The sequence below is a fragment of the Phalangium opilio genome, unplaced genomic scaffold (assembly GCF_054372755.1).
Source record: "Phalangium opilio isolate 3A_F unplaced genomic scaffold, DU_Popi_V2 ptg001628l_1, whole genome shotgun sequence".
Taxonomy (NCBI): domain Eukaryota; kingdom Metazoa; phylum Arthropoda; class Arachnida; order Opiliones; family Phalangiidae; genus Phalangium; species Phalangium opilio.
In genome coordinates, this window is record NW_028324259.1 from 379,649 (window position 1) to 405,445 (window position 25,797).

At 36.0% G+C, this 25,797-nt stretch overlaps 1 protein-coding gene across 1 annotated transcript; it reads left to right on the forward strand.

Annotated features, from left to right (window-relative positions):
- The first annotated feature begins 17,645 nt into the window (after window positions 1–17,645).
- On the forward strand, window positions 17,646–21,972 carry LOC149583100 (uncharacterized). The gene is made up of 7 exons (XM_089864068.1): window positions 17,646–17,674; window positions 17,758–17,839; window positions 19,070–19,414; window positions 19,538–19,627; window positions 19,886–19,981; window positions 20,102–20,710; window positions 21,709–21,972. Exons 1-7 carry the CDS (start codon window positions 17,646–17,648, stop codon window positions 21,970–21,972), a joined length of 1,515 nt encoding a protein of 504 aa, XP_089720194.1.
- Window positions 21,973–25,797: the final 3,825 nt, after the last annotated feature.

A 25,797-nucleotide genomic window follows, 5' to 3' on the forward strand; every position in this document is an offset into this window, starting at 1 on the left:
ATAAACGTAAGATTACCGAAAGTATCTACATTAAAAAATATTTTAACTTAGAGGCAGGCTACGTACTTAAAAATAATTGGAATGTCAACAAACTTATAAAAAATAATAGATAAATAATATAATTATACATAATTAATAACAAAAAACACGCGGCACCCTTATGGTATTCCCTCTAGCGACCAAATGTTATAATTCCCCAAAATTTCTAAAAAAATAACCTAGAGTAGAGTAGTATTGCGTTGATGGCTACCATGCAAGCATCTCAACAGGCTCATAGGCACATCCCCACGCCACCTTTTATTTTTTCGGGGTCTAGGGATGACAACCCCAAGGTATTTCTGAAATCTCTTGAGCGTTTCCGGGCATCTGAACAGTTGATGCCTGATGATTTACTGCGTGTGTTGCCATTGATTCTTAAGGATCATGCTAAGGTTTGGTGGGATTCATTAGCCATGAAGTTTGAAAGTTATCCCGAATTTCGCCAGGCATTTTTGAGTAAATTTTTTACTACGGATTTTGAAAGAGGGCTAATTAGGCAATTACGTTCGAGGGCTCAAAAACCAGGGGATGATCCAGATGATTTTACCTTAGCCTTTAACCAATTGAATGCCCAGTTAACAACACCATTGCCCGATAAGGAAATTATGGAATTAGTATTTGAAGGGTTACCCCTTGACTGGGCGGCACAAATACGTTTTCGTTCATGTCGAACCTTGAATGATCTAAGGGATGAGTTATCTTGTGCTCATAAGATTTTCGACAGGCGCTCGCAACAACAACCTTCAGCACCAGAGACTTCTGCTACTTCAGGCCCTTTACTCAAGTCACCTTGTAGGTCTACTTCCACCTCTCATTCTTCAAAGTCGGTTACTTGGAGAGACCCGTCTGCTTCACCCAACTCTAGTCGTGGTTGGCGGTCTTTTAGGGCCAACCAAACTCGTTACAATCGTCCTATCACTTGATATGAATGTGAAGAAGATGGCCAGCCCGACTTTTTCCTAATAGACGTCTTCGATCTAGCCAGACCTCAAAAAAATAATTTATGGGTCCAGGCGTTTTCGACCTGGTCCCAACGTTTCACACCATTCCCGTTTGCCTGTCTTAACTCTTAATTTGTTGCACGCCTTACCCCGTAGGGAGGCTAGTATTACTATAACTTTACCCAATAATATGCATGTTCAATGTTTAGTTGTTTCGGGGTCAGATTTATCATACTTGCCCGAACGATTTTGGTCCCTTTTATTTCCGGATTGGTCTCCATGTGATACACCGTCCTCTGTTCAGCTGGCGGATGGTTCTTCCGTCTCAATTATAGATGCAAGACGCATAATAATTAGGATTAAAGGGAAAATGTTTACTAATGTGTTTCATCTTATTTTAGAATTGGCTGATCACGCTATATTAGGTCGTGATTTTTTAGTCACTCATAAAGCTCACTTAGATTTCGGTAAAGGTTCTATCATCCTTGGTACCCGGCCTCCTCTGGAGATTTTCTTGTTAAACCCCGTTATGGATCCTGAAGCACAACTGCCCAATGATGTGGCTGAAATGATTGACGCTGCTGTACACCGAGTTATTCTCCCTGATGACAAGAAGGCAGATCTTCGTAAGTTGCTATTCAAGTACCCAAGTGTTTTTGAGAAGCGTATTGGGTTAACCGATCGTGCTTTTCATATAATTAATACCGGAACTCAGTGCCCCATTGCTTGTAAGCCTTATCGTGTCTCTCCCCTTAAGCAACGGTTGATTGAGCGCCACGTGGACGACATGCTTAATATGGGTATCATACGTCGATCTCAGAGCCCTTGGGCTTCCCCCGTTGTCGTTATTCCCTAAAAGGTCTCACTTCATGGTGTTGACGAGTCTGAACCCGTCACTTCCATTAGTCGTTTTTGTATAGATTTACGTCGTCTTAATGCGATTACCATTAGGGACCCTTTCCCGATCCCACGGATCGACGATTTGTTAGATGTCTTGGGCCAACCCCATTATATAACTACCTTGGATTTACGATCCGGGTTTTGGCAAGTACCGATGGAAGCTAGTTCAATTCCCAAAACATGTTTTACTAAACATTATGGAAATTATGAGTTTTTGCGTATGCCTTTTGGACATGTGAATAGTCCGGCCACTTTTCAACGTATGATGCAAGAGGTTTTAAGAGACCGACGTCTTTATGGCACTGTTGTATATTTTGACGATATTGTCGCTGGCCATGAGCACTGGCTTGACCATCTCCGCGCTCAAGACTATATTTTCCAATGTTTAGCAGACGTGGGTCTGACACTTCGTTTGGACAAATGCGCATTTGCTATGCCTGAGGCCAAGGTTTTGGGACATATTCTTGGGCCCTATGGGGTTAAGGTTGACCCTTCCAAACTGTCCGCGGTTGAGCACTACCTTAGGCCCACAAATCTTAAACAATTAGAGCGTTTTCTCGGGTTTATTGGTTGGCATCAGCGGTTTATCCCTAATTTCGCTACCTTGGCCTATCCCGTTTATCAGCTCAAACGCAAGCATGTTCGATGGCAATGGTCGTCTGTTCATCAAGCTACTTTTGACTCTTTGAAGAGTGCTCTTTTCAACTCTCTTCCATTGGCCACGTCAAGAGAGGATTTGCCGTATACGCTTACGACTGATGCGTCTGACACTGGTATTGGTGCTATGTTGGCCCAAGTTGTTGGCGGTGCTGAGGTTCCGGTTGCTTATTTTAGTCGTTCTCTCAAACCAGCTCAGCGGAATTATACCACCAGTGAAAGGGAATGTTTGGCAATTGTAGAGGCTGTGAAACATTTCCGTCATCTTCTAGAGGGGCGTCGTTTTACGGTTTTTACTGACCATAATGCCTTGCAGTATTTACAATGCATAAAAAATCCTCAGGGTCGTCTTGCTCGATGGGCCTTGATTCTGCAAGAGTTTGATATGGACATTCAATATAAGAAAGGGACCACCAATGTCGTTGCTGATGCCTTATCACGGTTTCCTGTTGACCCCCTTTACGTGACCTCTGAGCCTGTGGTACCATCTCACTCTCCTGTTTTACCTGACGTCCTCTCTGCCTCCGAATCTCCGGCGGCCGATCACCGTTTATGTGTTGTAGGTCCACGAATACCTCTGGGGGTGGGAGATGGCGTTTTCGACACCTTGTCCACACAGGAAATTATCGATGCTCAAACCCTTGATGATACCTATGGTCCTATTGTCACTCAGTTGCGTGACCCTCTGGCTGTTTTGGATCGTGAGTTACGCCATTTTGTGTTGTATCAGAACGTTTTTTTTCGCAAAGCTGGGGGTGCGCACAAGTTGATCGTCGTTCCTGAAACTTTGATTAATAAAGTTCTGGGTCTAGGCCATGACTGCCCTTTGTCCGGCCATTTGGGTGCTAAAAAAACTTATGACCGCCTTGCTCGTTCTTTTTGGTGGCTGCACATGCTGGCACATGTCAAGGCTTATGTTAAGGGATGCTTGGTCTGTCAGCAGCGTAAAGCTCGTAATGTCAGGGTCCCGGGTCTCATGCAGTCAACCGTCGTTAATGGTCCTTGGGTTATGGTGGGCGTTGACCTCATGAGCCCCATGATTGTAAGTATTAATCGCAAAAATTATTTACCTGTGTTTACCGATTACTTTACCAAATGGATCGACGTTATGCCATTGCGCGAGTCCACTGCGGTGACAGTGTCTCGGTGTTTACGTGAACGTGTTATCCGTCAATGGGGTGCCCATGTCTGCCTTTTAAGCGATAACGGTCCTCAATTTGTTTCTGCAATTTGGAAGGAAACCTGCTCCTCCTTATGTCTTCGTTGCACTTACACATCCCCTTATCACCCTCAGACAAATCAAACTGAACGTGTTAACCGGGTTCTTGGGGACATGATGAGTTCGTATGTCGGTAATCGCCACCGGCTATGGGATGTCCATTTGGACTTGTTTCAGCTTGCCTTTAATAGTGCTGTGCATGCGACTACGGGAGTATCTCCGTATTTCCTTAACCATGGTCGCGAACTAGTTTGCCCTGGCTTGAGCCCATTTTCGATCCAACGGGCGTTGCTGCTGACCCTGACACACAGCGTCAGCATATAGCTGACCAATCATATTTTAGTTGGTGAGAGGGACATATTATCCAATGTATATACCTCTCTTCCTCTGAGAAGGGGTTCCTAAATTTTTTCTCAAATGAAAAATTGTAACTGCCCAGCTTGTTAATTGGGTCCCCAAATACTCCATTGACGCCCATAGTTACTTTTAACAGTGAAAAATTTTCACTTGCCCCATCACACACCAGCCCTAAGGTTTGGAAACCATAGGTTTAGAAGGCTTCGATTGCTTGATACAGACAAGCTACTATTAATTTCTGTTGGAAGGGGAATGGCGACGTGAAATATGGGCCAACAATATCAAACACCGATGTCATATAACTCCAAAGAAATTGTAGAACATACTATGCTGGTGCAGGTGTTCACCTACTTGTTTTAAAAATATCGGTTAGTACTGGATAATCTTCTTCATCCACTGCGTAACCAACAAATTCGTGGGTTATAGAATTCCACAAGGCTTTATCGATGACTATTACTTCATCCAACACCAAAATTCCATCCCCTTTTGGGACTTCTAGTCCTAATCGTACTCTTTCTCCCTTCCCATTGAAGTATTTACTTTGTTGTTCAGCCAGGTACTCTTCAACTACACCAGGCGGATGGTAAAATTTCTTACTTTTCTCCCTAAGAGTCGATATACTAGGGAGGTTTAGAATTTTAAACCCCCTCAAAGCTTTATACGCACCTTTGCTTCGACTTGCAACTGCTACAGCAATTCTCAGCGTGATGGAAGTCCATTGCCCCTTTTTTACCGCTTAATGATTGTGATTGATCAGAAATAAATTACATTTGATCTTTCATGTGCTTTATTTTAGAATCTCGCTCCCATGATGTTTTGAGTAAACTTTTAGTGAAATTATCAGTGGTATTTAAAGTCTCTTCAAGTGCTTCGCTGTAGTTCTCATTTATCTCTTTTTCTAGTTTTGCAATTTTGCGCCTTAATATATATCGTGCTTTTACAAATCTAGATGAACGATTCTTTTTACTGTTGGGCGTTACGAACTTCAAGGGAAAATTACTATCAACACGTTGTCGCTTAATATTTCTGGTTGGAGTTTCACAGGCTTTTGTCTTCTTCGCTCTTGAGATTTCGTTCGTTAAAATTGCGCAAAATTTACACTGTTTGGCTTTATTTTTGGGTGTCATCTCATCTTCTTGTTCGCTATTTTGACTGTAATAAACATCGCATCGTATTGATTGTAACGAATAAACGGGTAGTTATAGGTTTGTAAACTTTTAGGCATAGTACAATTTGCATTTTCAACTTTGGTTTCATTAACTCCCTGACACAAATCATGACCTAAATATCCAACAATTAAAAGTAAAGCATTTCGTATATTTTTTGTTCAACTATTTTGTCTTCATTTTTGAGTTGAATTGTTTTCACTGGCTTGAAAACAACGTACAAATGAGATACACCATCTTCACTTACAATTAGCTCAACTGGATCTTGATCATAGTTTAAATCAAGAACGGATTCAGGATACCATAAGAACGTGGGATGGTAACATTATCCACTGGTACCGTGAAGTCATACTTCTTTCGAAAACCTTTCCCGCCTTTCTTCTGGGCAACGCCTTAAAATCCGTATTTTAGCGCCATCGGTGGGTTATAAGGTCAAAGACTGACCTTTTTCTAATTTTTCAAAATGGAGGTGCCCGTGGATTGCTTTCCATCTCAAAATCTTAACGATGGTGTTAAACTTACTCCTAAATTAGCAGAATTAATTATAAAACCCACAATTGTGACCTCTGAACTAACGGACTTAAATACTAGCTTGAGTTATAATGTAAAAGAAGGTAGTTTTGCGGTTGTCATTACTAGAAATGACCACGTATTTTTCCCCCAAATTGCAAGGCTTTGCACTGATATACAAGGTAAAATAAATTTTGACATTTTTGCAAATATTTTAACAATTTTGTAATGGGTTAATGATTTACCGAATAATGCATTTGATAAAGACCACAGTTACGCAGCTATATCACATCCGTCTTTTCTTGAAATGAGTGAGAATAACGTTGTTCTAGACCCATTTAGAATTACTATCAGCGGTTCATCATTGCGGGCCAGTTTTCAAGTACTCAGCATAGAAAAATATTTTGTACCTGAAGTTATCAAATGGACACAGGAAGGATTGCTTGTGTCGGAAAAATTACTTTTACTACTGAATAAGGTATCAGCAAAAGGAAATTGCCGTGTGTGTGAAGGTCTATCACCTGAGGAAGCATTTATAAATGATGACATAAGGGTTAATAGTTTCACTTTGGTCAAAAGAACATCACCATTTCTGAGATATGAGTCCCCAAATTGTTCATTCATTAAGCCTAACCAAAACAAAAGTAGTACAAAGTGCCAAGAATGCCAAAAATATGTAGCAATTTAAACGGATATGTCAAACAAAAAGGTACTATTGACATCGAAAGTAATAATTTGAAAAGGCCAAAATATGATGTGTCTTCGAGAGCTAAAATATCAACGCTGACGCCTCGTACTCGTAAGAAGAGATTTCAGGATTGAAGAAGAGAAAAGAAATGGCTTTTAAAAAGGAATAAACAGCTTCAACAGAAATTAGAATAACTGAAAACCAAAGCAAACAACTTTCAAAAATTGTGGAAATAATTGAGAGAGATTTTCCAAATCAATTAACTGAGGCTTTTGAAGGAAGTAACAACGGAAACGTTTCAAAAAAGCTAAGAGAAGCGTGGGAGGGAGACAGAGATCGTGTGCACCAAGAACAAATGGGAGATTTTTAAAAGATAAAATAAGGAATGGTAAGACTTTTGTTAAAACTTGTTCCAACTGAGTACTTAATAATTTTGTTAATTATTGGTCTACTAGAAAACGGGAAAACTAGCTAAATTTGGTCAATGATTACGTAGGGAATAGCATTGTCAATATATATTAGAAGTCCTGCCGCATATCGAGCTATAAGGAGTTTCAAAATTCTACAGCTTCCCTGCGGGGATTCTCTAAAAGATTTCACAAGAGCCAAACTACAAAAACCAGAAATAAACTTTGATTATTTAGCAGAACAAAAATCAAAATATGAGGAAATACAAGCAGAACAAGTTGAAAAGGGACTACGCAAACCACTCGGTGAAGGAGTACTCATCTTCGATGAAGTCCACTGTTTAACAAAAGTTCACTGGAATGCCATGAATAATGAATTACCGGTTTAGCACTGGATCCCAAAGAATATGAATCGCTCATTGATATTTACAAAATGGTGGAAAATGATATTCCAGCCCCAACAGATTACATTCTTCAATTCCTGTGGCGTGACTTGTCATATAAATTTGATATTGTTGGCCCATATGTTACTTCCAGTTGCTCAATAAAGCACCCCATTCTTTATGCCATCCTATTAGACGTTTTCATTCGTATGGGTTTAAGACCAGATCACTGGTTTGCGATGGCGCTAGCTCGAACCTATCTTTAATTAAGCATACCTTAAAACAGCGAGGCTCATTTAGTTTTGCTACAAGGGAGGATGGATCAAGAGATCACAGTATAACCGCGTCGTTTAAGCAACCATGTTTGCCATTCCGAAGATTATCATGGATCATATGCCCATCCCATGAATAGACCATGAAACAAAACCCTTCAAAAATTTCAACGGTCAAAGCTACATTGCATGCTGGGAAATAAGATTTTTTTTCATATGCCCCATTGCGCATGCGCGAGCGGTAAGCTGCCGTGTATTTTTTCAAATCAGAAAGAGGAGTGGATTCACTGAAGTAAAATGGACGGAGTTGTAAGGTAAGTATATAGTTTTTATAGTCCCATTTCAAAATAAAAATTCTGGATTTGGTAAGACGAGTGCGTAGAGGGTAAATTTAGCATTATTTTCAATTTTGATACTTCAAGCACTATACAGACTAAATAATCTATACAATTCTTGGGATTTCTATTTTGAATGGGCCAAGGCTTAGTAATGACTATATAATACTAACTAGAGCTAAGCTTATATGTTTAGAGCTCCACTAACTGAAGTTACCCTAAATTTGTCCTAAGGCGGGTGGACTAAACAACTGAAACATATACCCTTGGACTTCAATGAACACCATGAAGGAAAAAACAAGCAAAGCAAGAAACATAAGTTGAAGGGCTATAGAATGTTTAAAGCGAAGATTGTTACTAAAGTTATGATATCTCATGAGAAAGTCAAATCAGTGACGCATGTAAAATCTAAAGTCCATGCTTCATATACAGTCCAGAAAGTATATTCTGTACATATCATTCTGAATTCCAAAAATGGTGATGTTAAAAAGGGATTTTGCGAATGCCCATCAGGAAAATGTGGAGTGTGTTGCCATGTCTCGGCAACATTATGGTTTTTACTTGATTGTACGATAGAGAATCTCAAATTCATACCCAATGATGTTTCACCTACTAAAATGGCTCAAAAGTGGGGCAATTTGGGTTGCCATGTCTCGGCAACATTATGGTTTTTACTTGATTGTACGATAGAGAATCTCAAATTCATACCCAATGATGTTTCACCTACTAAAATGGCTCAAACGTGGGGCAAATTAAATGTAAAAGGAATTTATCAGCCACAAGGTTCAGTATTCTGAATTTCCTAAAACCAATGCCGGATAAAAATGAAAGACAAAAACGGCAAAGGAAAGCTTGTGTAGCGAACTACTATTCAATTTTGGAAGAGAAATTCAATGAAGATGAAAAGTATCAAATCAAACGTCTTTGAAATGATTTCAAGGCAAGCAAAAAGAGGCCAATGTGGCAGATGATCCTGGACGAAATAAACTATACACCGTTAGAGTTTAGCCCTATAGCTTTTGTGAGCGAATCTCATCAAATCACTGAAGAACCAGCTCATAACATTGAAATCCCACGAGTCTCCCTACCAACTAAAGAAATTCAGGCGGACATGGTTATTGATTTTCCAGAAGCTCTTCAGGTTTCGTTAGCAGATGCAATATTATTGGTGGAAAATACGAGAGACCAATCTTCATCGGAGTTATGGAAAACTGAAAGGATAGAAAGGCTCACAGCATTCAATTTTGGCAAAATAGTAAAAAGAAGAGTCTAAGTAACGGAAAAATTTGTGGAAAGCCTCAGAGGTGGTTCAACCATCAGTAGAATGAAATATGTCAGGGAGGGTCTTGATAATGAAGAAGCAGCCAAGAGGAAATATTGTGCACTCAAAAACAACCAAGTCTGTGTATTCAAAGTTTGACTTATCGTAAACCCAGGGTTCCCCATTTTAGGGGCTTCTCCGGATGGTTTAGTTTATGAAAAAGGAACAGGGAATTTTGGGCTACTTGAAATAAAAACGTTTTCAAAAGCCAAAGAACTTGGCGTCACTATCGACGAAGCTGTTAGTAGAAAAGAATTAAAACTAAATGTTTGTTTGAAAAAAGACGGCGACGGCAATATATTTTTGAATTAAACACATAACTATTACTATCAAGTTCAAGTTCAGCTAGGCATCTCAGGGTTACCCTGATGTGATTTCTTTGTTGACACAGGTTTGGATAGTTTCTGTGAAAGAAAAGATTTCGACCCCGATTTGTTTTTGCCACTATGTTGCCGATACTAGATGTGTTTTATTTTACTCACATTATAAAAAAACCATCTCTAATCTAAGTTCCTATTTTAATGATATAGTACAAATTTTCAAGGGTTCTCATTTTATTAAATTGTTATTTCCTAACAGTATGTGATAAAAAAAGCCTTGTGATAAATAAAATGTTTGAAAGTTAAAATTCGTAATCTTCTAATTCTTCAACAGGATTTACTTTTCTGTTCAAAAGTGGTTCATTGATGAAGTTTAGCAAGTAACAACAAATAAACCAAATTTTCTCCAGGCTAGCATGCATAGAGTTAGGGAATGTGAATTAAAGTATGCGAAAGCTCTTGAGTTCCTTAATCACTCGTTCTATGTGAATTCGAACACTTGTAATGTCCGTTGTGTCTTGTTCCTGTGTTTCTGATAGCTGTTTCTTATTTTCCAAGAAAGGCGGGATATTTAAATGTATTGCTTAAGTAGCAAGAGCTTCTTTGATTAAAAACCCTCGGTCCGCCATACAGAATCTCCTTTTTCTAAGAGTTTTAACAAGCCTCTTTTAATAGTTAACTCCGTATCTGACTCTCTACCAGGTGCTAATGGGCCTACAAACGAAACAAAACCATTGGGTGTTGCTCCAATTAGCCCTTTTGCCGTGGTGTGACTGTGACGCTTATAATTAGAGTATGTATCGCATTGAGTTCCATAGTCTGATGGTCTTTCAATGAAAAATTCGGTGAAGTCTATAATTACGCACGTCGTTGGAAGTTTTTCCTTGAATTCTTTTGGCATATACTCATCGATTACAGCCCTCGATGGCCAAATGGGTATAATTGTTAGCTTTCTGTATAGTAGATCTAACCAAGTAATTATATAATTACTAACCGATTTGGAGGAAATTTGAAATCGGTAAGCTAAATCTCAATTGAACAATCCCAAGCGTAGTTTGCAAAGGGTTAAAAATAACTGTTCTTTGAAGTCCAATTTCATTGGTCTGCCACCTGTAGCTTCTTTTCGATCAGTTGATCTAGCATATCCTTTGCCAGAGTTGTACAAAGATACATTTGGTAATGCAGGCTCTATTTGACGGTAAAGTACATCAAAATCTTCAGTGCACAAAAATCCTGTGTAAAATGTAAGATCTTTTTGATCCTGGGAAACATTTGACAATCTGAATTTGTTTTTCTGGATTTCCAGGTTTTTTCCTTATCCTGCTGTTTCAGACGTGCAATTTCTCTTTTTAATTGGGCGTTTTCTGCAGATAAATGCCTTATGATTTTTTGATCCTTTTCACGTTCTGCCCCCATTGCCTTTTCGTTTTCTTGCAAAAGCAGGATCTTGTTTAATAGCTGAGAGGTTTGGTTTCTAGTGGATAAGCAATATGAGTAGTGTAACCCCGCACTTCGTACCTCCGTAGGTGTAGAATATAGGTGTAGAGTGTAGGTGTAGAATGTCAAGGTCACAGTGTCAATGCCCTTTGCCACGCCCCCAACAGCGCCCCCTGGAAAGCTCGCGCGCGCCCCCTCGCACCCCCTCGCGGGAAAACCCGCGCGCCCCCTGGCGGCTGCGCGGGAAAACATTGCGCGGGAATCTGGCAGTCCTGTCTACAACTGTCTCTGTGACGTCATTGGCGGGAAAACACCTGTCAGTCTCTTCTACAACTGTATTTGTGACGTCATTGATAAGAGACGAATGGAAGCTTTAGTACATTGCCAAGGGTTAATGATAGGTTGGAAGTTGCGCAATCCATTGTAATTTTTAGTTTGACTCAAAATTTCAACCTTTTTTCAAGGAGTTTATTTTGATTATGGTATTGTTTTAATAGTAATTAAAAGGTACACGTAAAAGCGTAATTAATATATAAGAAATTCATCTTAGACGTAATAGTAGAAAGCGTAATTAGCCTCTGAAAATCAAAGTGTTACTGGTGTGTTAGCGTCTATTTGTAAGCCTTGGCTATGTGACGTCATTGATAAGAGACGAATGGAAGCTTTAGTACATTGTCAAGGGTTAATGATAGGCTGAAAGTTGCACAATCCATTGTAATTTTTAGTTTGACTCAAAATTTCAACCTTTTTTTCAAGGAGTTTATTTTGATTATGGTATTGTTTTAATGGTAATTAAAAGGTACACGTAAAAGCGTAATTAATATATAAGAAATTCATCTTAGACGTAATAGTAGAAAGCGTAATTAGCCTCTGAAAATCAAAGTGTTACTGGTGTGTTAACGTCTATTTGTAAACCTTGGCTAAAGTCTGCCTATAAAAAAGAGTTATAAAAGATAGTCAACAATCATCAAGATCAAGATGCGATATTATATGCAAGACTTGCACCCGGAATGTTCAGCGGCCATAGAACTAATTCAACACTTGTCTCAAGTCTTTGACCATTCCGTCCATTGTCGAGTCACGTCAGCAACTATTAAACCTTTATGAACAAGCTGTTGAATTGAAAAAAAAGTATAAGAAAAGAAATCCAAGATTGATGATTTAATGAGACAAGTTTCTCTGGGTACTACCTTGGTTTTATTTCAAACTGCCGCGGTCCAAGTTGAAGGAGAGACTGAAAGCATTGCCCAAAATTGGAGCTTTTTCTGGAGATGTTTTTGGTGCATTTGAAGAGAGGCAAAAACTGAGAAAATGTCTTATAAATGTATCATAAACGATATTGACTTTTTCAAAACTAAGTTAATCTATACTTGATATTCAAGTAATCTCATCTGTATAAATGTTGAGTTAAATATAAAATGTACAAACAACAGCTTCAAAACTAAGTTAATCAATACTTGATATTCAAGTAATCTCAATGTTATTTGTATATGATCTGTATACTTTCTCATTTAAATAAAAAATGTACAAACAACAAACCTACAATCGTAAATTCATACGCAAAGATAAATTATCACTATGCAGCCAAAGGTAGAAAAACTAGTTGGTTTATATTGAACTAACATTGGGAGAAAAATGTTCAAAAATGGTACACCTACTGTTTCCGTTTTGTCGTGACAGATGTTCGTGGAATGGTTAGTTGATTCAAACGAAAAATATCGTTATAATATTGGATTGCTATTGGGAATGTACAGTTATTATATGTGAAAAACTAAGCAACATTTTATTATTATTTTTAATTTTTTACACAAAGATGACTTTCTCTCATCAGGTAAAGTTTGTCGCATTTGAAGCAACGGTTTTTCGTGTCGCATTTGGTGTTTTTTAAATGCCAAAAAAAAACAAATTTTACAGTGTACGGTCGTGGTGCCTCTCGCTTTTATAACGGATTTAGCCGTAAACCGACAAGTTGTGCCTTCTTCGGAACATTCGGCGTTACGAGCGTCCTTCGCTGACGAATACGTACCGCATACTAAACACACTCTATCCGGACTCAAAGGTTGAAATTTTTCTTCTATCGGGTGTATGTGATTATTTTTTGTTACAAAAACAGTGTGATGTCTTAAAGGACAATCGAGATCTCCATCGCAATAAAACGTTTGTCCGGCGTGATCTGGAAACTCAATAAGGCTTCCGCCGCATTGATAACATCCAGTCGGATAAGGTTTCATTTTATCAGTAGACATATTATCAAGAACTAGAACTAAACGATTTTTTCGACTAATGCGTTAGCAAAAACTACATTGGTTATTCAGTAGATATACTTTTCGTCACCAGGGGAAAGAATCATATTATATTAATAAATCCACGGTACTATAGTCATCAACCGAATACACCCTCAAGTAACATTGGCTCGCTCGTTAACGTATCTGCCTTTAAACTCGTTGTTCTATGTATCACGAGTTCGAATCCCCTTAACGAGAGTCCTTAACAAGCGAACCAAGGTTACTTTTGTAAAGGATCTATTTTTATATCTTATAACTAACAGTTGCTTTTATAAAGCGAAAACAAGGTTGGTTGACGTCGAAGATAATTGGAAATATATTTTTATATCTTATAACTAACAGTTGCTTTTATAAAGCGAAAACAAGGTTGGTTGACGTCGAAGATAATTGGAAATATATTTTTATATCTTATAACTAACAGTTGCTTTTATAAAGCAAAGACAAGGTTGGTTGACGTCAAAGATAACTCGAAATATACGTATAGAAAATATATTTTGCTCTCTTATAACTAACAGTTAGAGTATATGGTTAATTTTGACACCATCAGGGACGAATCAAAAGCGTTCTCCGAAACTGACAATACACCGGACACCCCTTCCTAACCTATCTGCTGTAGTGAGGATTGTAGAATGAATTCACCCATTACTTTAGAAGCCGTCGTTAGACGAAACAACTTAAGACGAATTGAAAAATTTGGTGCTATCGGATGGGATAAAGATTACGGAAAATCCGAAAGGACTACAGATCCCGAAACGGGGTATTTACTAATAAACCCCTCACCGAATGAAGTCTATAATATAGCCGATGGTGAAGGTTATATATGGCAATACGTTAATGGTCCTAATATAAATTTTGGATTGAAACACTTAGCAATGTACAGATTACTAACTTCTACAGTGCAATTACCCCCAGGGTCATTAATTGACATGTTTGCTAGACAGTTTCCATGTATCATAAATAACAAGGTTCATCAATTCAAATTGAAAGAATTCACTGGGGATAGTATCCACGAATTTAACGTACACCTAACACCGAACAAAATGTATGGAACCTCAAATATTTGTCAGTTAGGTAGTTGCCATCCTCGCAATGAGGAGGGATATAAATTTCGTACCTTTTATTACGGTGGATTCGAATTTCATTGCCCATACCAGTACATAAGAGTTCTTAACTTAGCTCTTCATATGTGTATGTTTATGGTATATAAAACTAACAAAACCATAAGGAAAAATTATAGTGATGAAAACGACACAGCTACGCATTATATATTCAAGGCCATGCAGATTTGCAGGTTAGCCGAGTGTTTGTGTGATAACACTCACAGTTTAATGTTTCATGAAGTTCATTATCACATGAGATCCAATGACGCGAATAATTATTTCGCGAATAAGTATTTCGCAGACTTTCTTTAATATAAGCCTATTTTCAAACCTTATCTTTTTACCATTTAAACAACTGTCTATCTGAACGAGGTTTAATTCATGGTTCGTACAAACCAGGGAAAACTAAGGCTAATAAATAACTTTCAAAAAATTCAATGTTTTTCTTCTTGGCGGTCTAGTGTAAACATGTTTTACTGTAGTTTAGTGTGTTTTGTTTTAATTTAAGTGAATTTTAGACTGTTTTATTGCAGTTTTATTGCAATTTAAATGTTTTATTGTACTTTTAGTGTATTTTATAGTGGTATAGTGTAGTTTTAGAGTGTTTTATTGTGTTTTACTGTGTTTTATTATAGTTTTATTGTACTTTAAGTGTATTTTATTGTATTTTATTGTAGTTATATTGTAGTTTTATTGTACCTTAGTGTATTTTATTGTGTTTTACTGTATTTTATTGTACTTTTAGTGTATTTTATTGTAATTTTACTGTATTTTATTGTAGTTTTAGAGTGTTTTATTGTGTTTTACTGTATTTTATTGTAGTTTTATTGTACGTTTAGTGTATTTTATTGTGTTGTACTGTGTTTTATTGTACTTTTAGTGTATTTTATTGTGTTTTACTGTATTTTATTGTACTTTTAGTGTATTTTATTGTAGTTTTATTGTACTTTTAGTGTATTTTATTGTACTTTCAGAGTGTTTTATTGTAGTTTTAGAGTGTTTTATTGTATTTTAGAGTGTTTTATTGTAGTTTTATTGTACGTTTAGTGTATTTTATTGTGTTGTACTGTGCTTTATTGTACTTTTAGTGTATTTTATTGTACTTTTATTGTATTTTATTGTGTTTTACTGTGTTTTATTGTAGTTTTATTGTACTTTTAGTGTATTTTATTGTAGTTTTAGAGTGTTTTATTGTGTTTTAGAGTGTTTTATTGTGTTTTACTGTGTTTTATTATAGTTTTATTGTACCTTAGTGTATTTTATTGTGTTTTACTGTGTTTTTTTGTAGTTTTATTGTACTTTTAGTGTATTTTATTGTGTTTTACTGTATTTTATTGTAGTTTTATTGTACGTTTAGTGTATTTTATTGTGTTGTACTGTGTTTTATTGTACTTTTAGTGTATTTTATTGTGTTTTACTGTATTTTATTGTACTTTTAGTGTATTTTATTTTGTTTTACTGTATTTTATTGTAGTTTTATTGTACTTTTAGTGTATTTTATTATGGTATAGTGTACTTTTAGAGTGTTTTATTGTAGTTTTAGAGTGTTTTATTGTGTTTTAGAGTGTTTTATTGTGTTTTACTGTGTTTTATTATAGTTTTATTGTACTTTTAGTGTATTTTATCGTGATATAGTGAAGTTTTAGAGTGTTTTATTATAGTTTTATTGTACTTTTAGTATATTTTATAGTGGTATAGTGTAGTTTTAGAGTGTTTTATTATAGTTTTATTGTACTTTTAGTATATTTTATAGTGGTATAGTGTAGTTTTAGAGTGGTTTATTGTGTTTTACTGTGTTTTGGTGAGTTTTATTATAGGACCCAAGGATTCGTTATACCTGAAGGTGAATAATATAGCGCCTATACCGTGTTATATTTTGCTTCGTTATAATTAACAGGCGTTTTAATAAAGCGAAAACAAGGTTGGCGTCAAAGGTAATTCGAAATATACGTATGACGTCAAGGTTATAATATATTTTTCGCTCTTATGACTAACAGCTGTTTTTGTAAAACGGAAACAAGATTTTTTTACATCTATGATAGTTCAAAATGTACTTATTTTAACGTGATACGTAGACCGCTTTAGATATAGTATATAACCCCGCAAGTCGCGGCGTACAATCACTTGAGCCAATATCTCTCGACCATAAAATAAATTCTCTCGATGCCTTTAGACATGGTAAGATTTTTTTAATTTTCCACGTTTTTAAAAACTGCATGTCCAAATGTATCATTATTGTCTTTAGACGGCAAATCAAACGTGGGAAACTATCGAAATTAAATTTAACGAGAGCGACAATATCGGTGTAAAATTAGTTAAATTAAACAATAAATTATATGTAGATATTAGAAGATACGCTTTTAAAAAACCCCTTATATATGGAATATGTATTTCGATAGACGTGATAGAAGAAGTTAAAAAAAATTTAAGCAAACCATGCGGTATCATAAAACAGACCCTATGCTTCCCAGGAATGTTGGAACTGGAAAATTTTAAAGATACGGGTTATTTATTGACAAAATATAGGGGGGAAATGCGCGAAAAACAATTAAATTTAAAGTTTGATGAAATACCAGAGGTTGTCAGTCTTATAGATAAAGTTTTAAGGAAAATACCTGTAACTGAGTAAGAAATTTGTAAATTTAAACAATAAAGAATTTTTAAAACGTATTTTTAGAAAATTAATACTTTTTATTTTAGAACTTTATAGTGTGTATTATTTTAGATATTTTAGTTTGTTTCCTAGGTATACGTCAAGAGTTTTATCTCGAGTCGAGCCTAAGATCAAATCGAAAACATGTCATCATCCGAAGAAGAGCCTTTGGATCTTTCCTATTTTAATCCTAAAAGGTTTTACGAATTATCAAAAGTTAACCAAACTGTCTCTCGAAAGTTCAACTGTTTAGCCTCTGAATATAAAATTATTTTTAAAGACCTTCATATGCTCAAATTGACAGAAGTATATGAACAATTGATAAAAATCTTTCAATCCATTATAGATACAATTTTAGAATCTTCTCAAGGTTACAATAGCGTTAGATTTTGTGTTAGGTCTGACTTTCTGGAAAATGCTATAAATTTAAAATTTATGGCCCTAAATGAGCTAACGGCTGAAAGATTAATGACTGCCATTAGTCAAGTAAGTCAAAGCCGGCGAAATTTTTTTCTCGAGGGTGATGTCAGGCTCGACGCTATATTTTTAAATGTTAATGTACCAATATCAGGTCGTCGATCTGTTAAAAATAGATCGATGATAGCTCTCGACAAATATATTCAGAAAGGAAGGACATTTTTACCCATAATTAACGATGATGAACTATGCGTATCAAGAGCAATCGTTTGCGGGACGATGGTTGCTGATTTAACATATTTAAAGAAACAAAAGCTTAGTACTTTGACTTTTGATTTTAATCGTTATAGACGTATACAACTAGGTTATAGACCTTTGCAAAAAGAAGAAGCGTTAAAGCTTCATGCCAAGGCTAATGTGCCTATTGGTCCCGTTAGTTTAGACAAAATTTCAATGTTTCAAAAAGTATTGCAACCCGAGTACCAAATAGTTATTTTCAGTGCTAATGATAATTTCAAAAAGGTTTATCAAGGTGAAATGTTTTCGGAGAAAAATTTTTTTTTATTACAAATAGATCAACACATGCACGTCATTAAAAGTTTAGCCAGTATGTTTGGGGCCATGTCGTATTGCAATACGTGTTTAACAACGTTTACTAAATTTAATGACGCAAAAAAACACAAATGTTGTAATCAAAAAACCAAATGTTGGCGTTGTTACTCTGAGACCTTTCACGAAGACCCTCAGATTGAAATATCTCGCTGCCAAAACTGTAATAGATACTTTAAAGGGCCTGAATGTTTCCAATTTCACATAGAAAATGACACTTGTTTAAAAATTAAACGGTGCCTAAAATGTTGCAAAGAAATTCGCGATGACAAACATAAATGTCTTACAACTTGTTCTAGATGTAAAATTGAGCACCCTCCCAAAATGTGTTACGTTCAACCCCTTGATGATACTTTTAAAGAAACTAGATTTTGTTATTTTGACTGTGAAACTATTGATATGCACTCTAAACATACCCCAGTTCTATTAGTTTCGGCCATGCAAATTAATGATACCGAATACGATTATCAAATTTTTAGAGGTTTTGATTGTGTTGATAAGTTTATGAAATATCTGACCCAAACAGAAGATGAGACATCTTATACAAGGAACAATAAACGAATAAAAATAAGTAAACCTAAATTTGAAAATTTGACTATAGTGGCCCACAATTTTAAAGGTTTTGATTCGTATTTTATATTAAATTGGTTAATTAATAACCATGTAAAACCAGACGTCATATTCGACGGCTCTAAAATTCTAGCTCTCTTTATTAAAAATCAAAATTTTAGGTTTATTTGTAGTTATTCATTCGTGGCGCTTCCTTTGAGAGCCTTTACAGAAACTTTTCAAATGGGTAGTTACAAAAAACAGTTTTTTCCTTATATTTTCTTAAAAGAGGACACTTTAAACTATGAAGGTCCGTTACCTGAAAAAGCCGTATTTCAACCTGAATTTATGAATGAAAAGGACCGACAGGCCTTTGATTTATGGTACAGTGAAAAAGGTAAAAAATCCACGTACAAAATAATGACCGAATTAGAGGAATACGCTGTACAAGATGTGGTAGTTTTACAAAAAGGAATTTCAAAATTTAGAGAACTTTACAAAAAGGCATCGGGTCTAGATCCTCTTCATTGCGGAGCTATTACAATATCGGGGGCCTGTACTAACGTGTTTTTACACAAATATTTAGAAAAAAATACATTGGGTGTAGTACCTAGTCCGGGTTATCGTGGATCATTCAACCAAAGTAGTAAAGCTATCAAGTGGTTGGCTTGGGTTAGTAAAGAAATGAAGGTAGAAATACAGACAGCCCTATCTCCTGAAGGAGAAAAAAGAATTGGACCTTATTTAGTTGATGGTTACTCAAAGGATCCTGAAATTATCCTAGAGTTTAATGGTTGCGTGTATCACGGTTGTCCGAAATGTTTAAAAGGTAGTGAATGGAACAGTTTAGTAAATGATACAAATAAAAACTGTTACGAAAAGGGCCTGGATAGAATAGAATTTATAAAAAAGTTACACCCCAATGCAAAGTATATAATAATGTGGGAATGCGAGTTTGAAAATTTGTTAAAGACAAATATCGCTTGTAGTACCTTTTGCGAAACTGTAGAGGTGCCTTCACCAATATTAGCCAGGTCGGCTTTATACGGTGGAAGGACAGAAGTATTCAAATTATATCATAAACCGGATGAAGCAAAAAACGAAAAATTTTATTATTACGACCTCATGTCACTCTATCCCGCTGTCAATAAATACGGAATCTACCCAAAAGGACATCCCAAAATTTTAAATAGTAACTTTAACTATGAAAAAAATGCCTATTTTGGTATAATATCGTGTGAACTCTTGCCCCCGACTGATCTATATATCCCAGTTTTACCATACAGGTTTAATGGAAAATTGTTTTTCCCCCTGTGTAAGTCATGTGCCCTTGAATCAAATAATGAAGCGTGTCAACATTCTGACAAGGAACGAATTATTTCGGGTATTTGGCCCTCGCCTGAAATTTACAAAGCCGTAGAAATGGGTTATAAAATTATAAAAATATACGAAGTACATCATTTCGACGAGACATTTCAGTATGAAAAACATGTTAACGATGGACTATTTGGAGGTTATGTTAACAATTTTTTGAAGATAAAACAAGCTAATTCCGGCTATCCGTCTTCCGTTAAAACTGCCGAGCAAAAACCAAAATATATTGAATCGATTTATGAATCTGAAGGTATTAGTGTCAAGATGGATGAAGTAGTCCATAACCCAGCGCTGAGAGCTATTTCAAAGATTTGTCTCAACAGTCTTTGGGGTCGTTTTGGTATGAATACAAACAAAACCAAAACACTAATTGTTAACGAGTGCACAGAACTTGTACGTATCTTATCTGATGACACAAAGGAATTGGTAGATTTAAGACCAATTAATGAAGAAATGTGCTTATTATCGTACAAAAACAAAGATGAATTTGCACCAACATATTTCAAAGGAAATCCGTATGTGGCTTGTTTCGTTTCGTGTTACGGAAGATTAACCTTATTCGAGACCTTGCATAAATTGGGTAAAAGAGTCTTATACACAGATACGGATAGCGTTTTATTTGTGGCGGGGGAAAACGATTTTAAACCCCCCACGGGTAACAATTTAGGATGTTGGGTTAACGAACTAGGGGACGCTACAATTACAGAGTTTGTTTCAAATGGGCCCAAGAGTTACGGTTACAGAACTACGGACGGTCAATCTGTCGTGAAGGTTAAAGGAATTTGCCTTAATCGTGTTAACGAGAAAATTATAAACTTTGAAGCTATAGTGGACTCTATAAAAAATAAATCCAAACGTCTAAAAGTGGACGTTCCTTTCAACGTCATTCGAAATAAAACGTCAATCACTCTTTTAAGTCGAAAACTAGAAAAAAGCTTTGGATTTACGTTTAACAAACGTGTAATTAAAGGTTGGGACACTTTGCCTTTTGGTTTTAAAGCGGACCCATGAAAATTATTTTAGAATTAAAAATCAAATAATCATAATAATTAATAATGTATAGTCTAAAATTAACAAAAAGATTAATGTAAAAAAGAATATATGTAAATAAGGTAACAGCTTAAAAAACCTCTGCTGTTCTAAGATAAAAAACGGACACGTGACCTATGGGGTCCCGCGTCTCTTGCTAATGGACTTTTTTAGAATCACTCTCGAAATTACCTCCAACGCGAGAAGTTCATTTAATTTTATCCTTGCTAAAATAAACTATTTCTTGCAAATAAAGTCTCAAAGTTTATTCATTTACAAAATAACCAACAAAAGTATATTAAGACTAGTTAATTTTCAGTCTGTTAATTAGTTCTTTTAGATAATATTGGTTCTCCCAATAACCTAAACACCAACAAAGAGCTATTCGCAAGAACTTTACCTGATGAGAGAAAATCATCTTTGTGTAAATAACCAAAAAAATAAAAAATTGTTAATTAGTTTTTCACATATAATAACTGTACATATAATACCGTTGGAAGATCGATATAACAGCGAACTATATAATAACATGAGGTTTAAACAGCGTATTAAAGAAACTGAAAAACTTTTAAAACCAATTTTCGATAGTTTCCTAAATTGCCCGAAATAAAGATAATTGTGTCTTAGAATTTAATAATTAAATATTACTTTAGGAAATTTTAAACAAATTATATAATATTAAAATAAAAGAAGAAAATGAGGAATTGTACGAAAAACACCCGTCATGGAGAAATTTACAGATAGCGCGGGTCAGCCCGAGAATTCGTGAAGGAGCACCTGACCCGATTGAGGAAATACCCTTCGTATTGGAAGAGCAACACCGTCAATGGATAATATCACAGCATCAAAGTCAGGGGTTGCCCTTACCACCTGAAGTGGCCTCTACATCCACAACAGACACGAGTGCTAACTCTCATACTGTAGTCGAACCTCAAACCCCTAACCCTTCTACATCCACAACGGACACGACTCCTGTAGTAGAACCTCAAACCCCTGACGATTAACTTAAATTACAACAAAATACACTGAAATACACTAAAACTACAATAAAAACGCACCAAAACACAGTAAAACACAATAAAACTACACCAAAACACAGTAAAACACAATAAAATACACTAAAAGTACAATAAAACCACACCAAAACACAGTAAAATACACTAAAAGTACAATAAAACACTCTAAAACTACACTATACCATAATAAAACACACTAAGGTACAATAAAACTACAATAAAACACAGTAAAACACAATATTTTCTGTTTTTCTTTACAATTAATTGACAAGCATTTTTTCTACTCTACTATTCCGTCTAAGATGAATTTCTTATATATTAATTACGCTCTTACGTGTACCTTTTAATTACCATTAAAACAATACCATATTCAAAATAAACTCCTTGAAAAAAGGTTGAAATTTTGAGTCAAACTAAAAATTACAATGGATGGCGCAACTTTCAGCCTATCATTAACCCTTGGCAATGTACTAAAGCTTCCATTCGTCTCTTATCAATGACGTCACATAGCCAAGGCTTACAAATAGACGCTAACACACCAGTAACACTTTGATTTTCAGAGGCTAATTACGCTTTCTACTATTACGTCTAAGATGAATTTCTTATATATTAATTACGCTTTTACGTGGACCTTTTAATTACCATTAAAACAATACCATAATCAAAATAAACTCCTGGAAAAAAGGTTGAAATTTTGAGTCAAACTAAATATTACAATGGATTGCGCAACTTCCAACCTATCATTAACCCTTGGCAATGTACGTTTAAAGCTATCCATTCTCGTCTCTTATCAATGACGTCACAGATACAGTTGTAGATTTTCCCGCCAATGACGTCACAGAGACAGTTGTAGACAGGACTGCCAGATTCCCGCGCAATGTTTTCCCGCGAGGGGGCGCGAGGGGGCGCACGGGGCGCGCGCGAGTTTCCCAAGGGGGCGTGGCAAAGGGCATTGACACTGTGACCTTGACATTCTACACCTACACTCTACACCTACATTCTACACCTACGGAGGTACGAAGTGCGGGGTTACACTACTAATATGTATGATCTAGTTATATTAAATTCCAAAGCAATGAATTTATATTTACATCTTCGGGAAAACTCTTCTAGCAATATCTTACTTGAGTGAACATCTTGCTTCCGTTGGTGTGATTTTCCAATTGTTATATCACTCTTCGTAATTTCCACAACCGATGGAAGAGGCACCTCAGTTTCTGCCCCAATTTAAATGGCGTCAAGAGTGACGATATTCGAAATAAAAGTGGTTTTCGAAAGAATCTGCCCATTAATGTATACAGGTACCCTATCGTCGTAGTTCTTTTTGCCAGTTGTGTTAAAGTGAAGGCCACAAACCACACTATACTTCTTAGCTTCAAACCTTTTACTTTTCTCAGATTTAATACCTTCCGAATTAGCAGAATCGAAGCTAAGCTGAATTCTAGCCACCCATTCTTTTCATAGAGCTTCATCACTTGGAAATTTATAAAAACCAATTTTGTTGTTCACCAATTCGCGATTGTTACGCGATAAACTACGACAATTCTTGACACAACATCGTGAACCACCTTTCACACTCAATTTGATACTATTTTAATTAAATTACACCGGTCACTGATAATATAAAGTTTAATATTCTAAAAACAGTTGTCAACTTCTTGAAAAGACGCTAAGCCTAGGTGTAAAAACATTCTAAATTGATGAAGCCGACGATTGTTGGCCTATGTTCCTAATAAAAATATATTATTTTACTTTCTAGATAGCACCAGCGTCGTAACAACATTCACCCCTCTTGCAACCCCCTTTTGGAAAAAAACCTTTTCGGCCTTGCACGACCGGGCAACTTCTTTAGTTTATTTCATGGTCTATTGTTGTCCCTTGTCAATCACGGCTAAGGATTGTAAATTCCAGTTGTTTCGAGCGTAAAATTCAAACAAAAATATATTCTGGCAACACCGTCAAAAGACGAGTTTCAACGCCATCTATTTTGTTTACCCGAAACACAAAAATATTTACTTTAACCTTAATTTACTCTTTTTGGAATAAGGATTACATTTTAGGAATAATTTTCTTATGGCTAATTTATAAGAAATTCAATTTGGGTTCAATAATCAATCATTTGGGTATCCTCCAGTTCAACTGAATAGCCATTGTATATAATTCCCATTCAATTAATACGCGCCAATGCATTTTAAAAACAGCGAAATGGCGGATTTCTAGTTACTGGGATTTTCCAATAATCCCACTAATCCGAATGTAGAATATTTGATTTCTAATCATTAGAATATATGTACTAATCTCATGGATATTAAACAACTAGTATAATGTTCTTTCTTTCGAGCATAATCAATGTCACAAGGAGATCATCAACATCAAGGAGGTATCTCACCACCTTAAGAGTGAGGGTATTGTGTGTCAGGTTCGCGCTGACGAACGTCTCATCTCGAGGGTTCATAAAAGTTAGCATCCCAAGGCGAAGCCGAACGTATTTACAGTACAGTAAACGGCAGTTGATCGCCCAAATTTTTTTTCTTCTAACATATTTTCTCGGCCCAAACTAAAGTCTGCCTCGGAAAGCTGGGTCTCCTTAAAAATATCCCCCCTTAAAGAGATAAAAAAATTATTTTTTTGGAATGTAGGTGAGTTGCGCTTGTGATGAGCTTCTCGGTCAATACGCTTCATTTCTCCAAGGGAGGGTGAAGTGGAAAATCCAGTGATTTTTTTATCGATTCTACTTCTAACTATTAGTCAAAAATGTCTTGATTAGAATCAAGACTTAAAAAAGTATCGATAAGACTGAGGTTATCACTTGACTTAAGGTTCAGATATTAATTTTTCTTTTTAATTGAAACTTAAAGGCATGCTTAAGAAAAAACAACGTTCCATAACCGTTTTACGTTGAAATAACTTATTTTACAGGTAATCAATTTCAAAAATTTACTTATCTCGGGTTTTCGGGCACAATTCTATTCCCCCAAAACATTTTATCATTACATTAATCACTTTTGAGAGAGTACGTGTATGACTTTGAGTTTTAATAGGTTCCCCCATTTGTGCCCAACATGCTTCGCAGTGAAACAGTTGAAAACAATGGCGGAAAATTAAGTAGGGACAGTTAGATTTTTACTCGTGGTTATGCAAAATGATGTAATGTCTAGTGTACTTCAGTCAACAGTAATACTGTTCATTCTCATAGCTCAGGACATGATTAATGCTACTCACCTATTTCTCTCTCTACTTTCAAACAATAGTTAGAGACTATTCAGTGCCGCTTGTCGCACATGATGATAATTCAACTACAGTTTACATCAATTCTCCGTGGTCGTACTATTAGCGGGTTAAGCACTAATTTGTTCTGGACATGTCTCGAAAGGGTGCTTGTTGTAACTTTTCAAAGCAGTGTTGCCAATGTGTGGGTAATTTCTCACATCGTGGGAAATTAAGGTTTGATGTCAGCCTCTGTGGGGAAAAGGTAATATTTATCCGAAATCGATCAAATGTCGGAATTTTCCTGTTAAAGGGTTATTAGTGCAGACTGCAATTAAAATTAGTGTATTTTCGAAAATTTTGTACGGTTTAATAATTTCAAGCGACATTTTGAAATAAATTCGGTGATTTTAAGTTTGGCACTGAAAAAGAAAGAAAGTTTATTTTGAGAATTTTTAAGCTTTATAGCAATTTGGAGCATTTGTACATATTGTCAAAGCCATGCGGAGTGATATTCCATATTAAGCTTAGTAGGATAAATGAGTCCAGATAAATATGACTGTAAAAAATGGGGTGCGGGTAATGAGTGAAATTTTAAAATGGAAG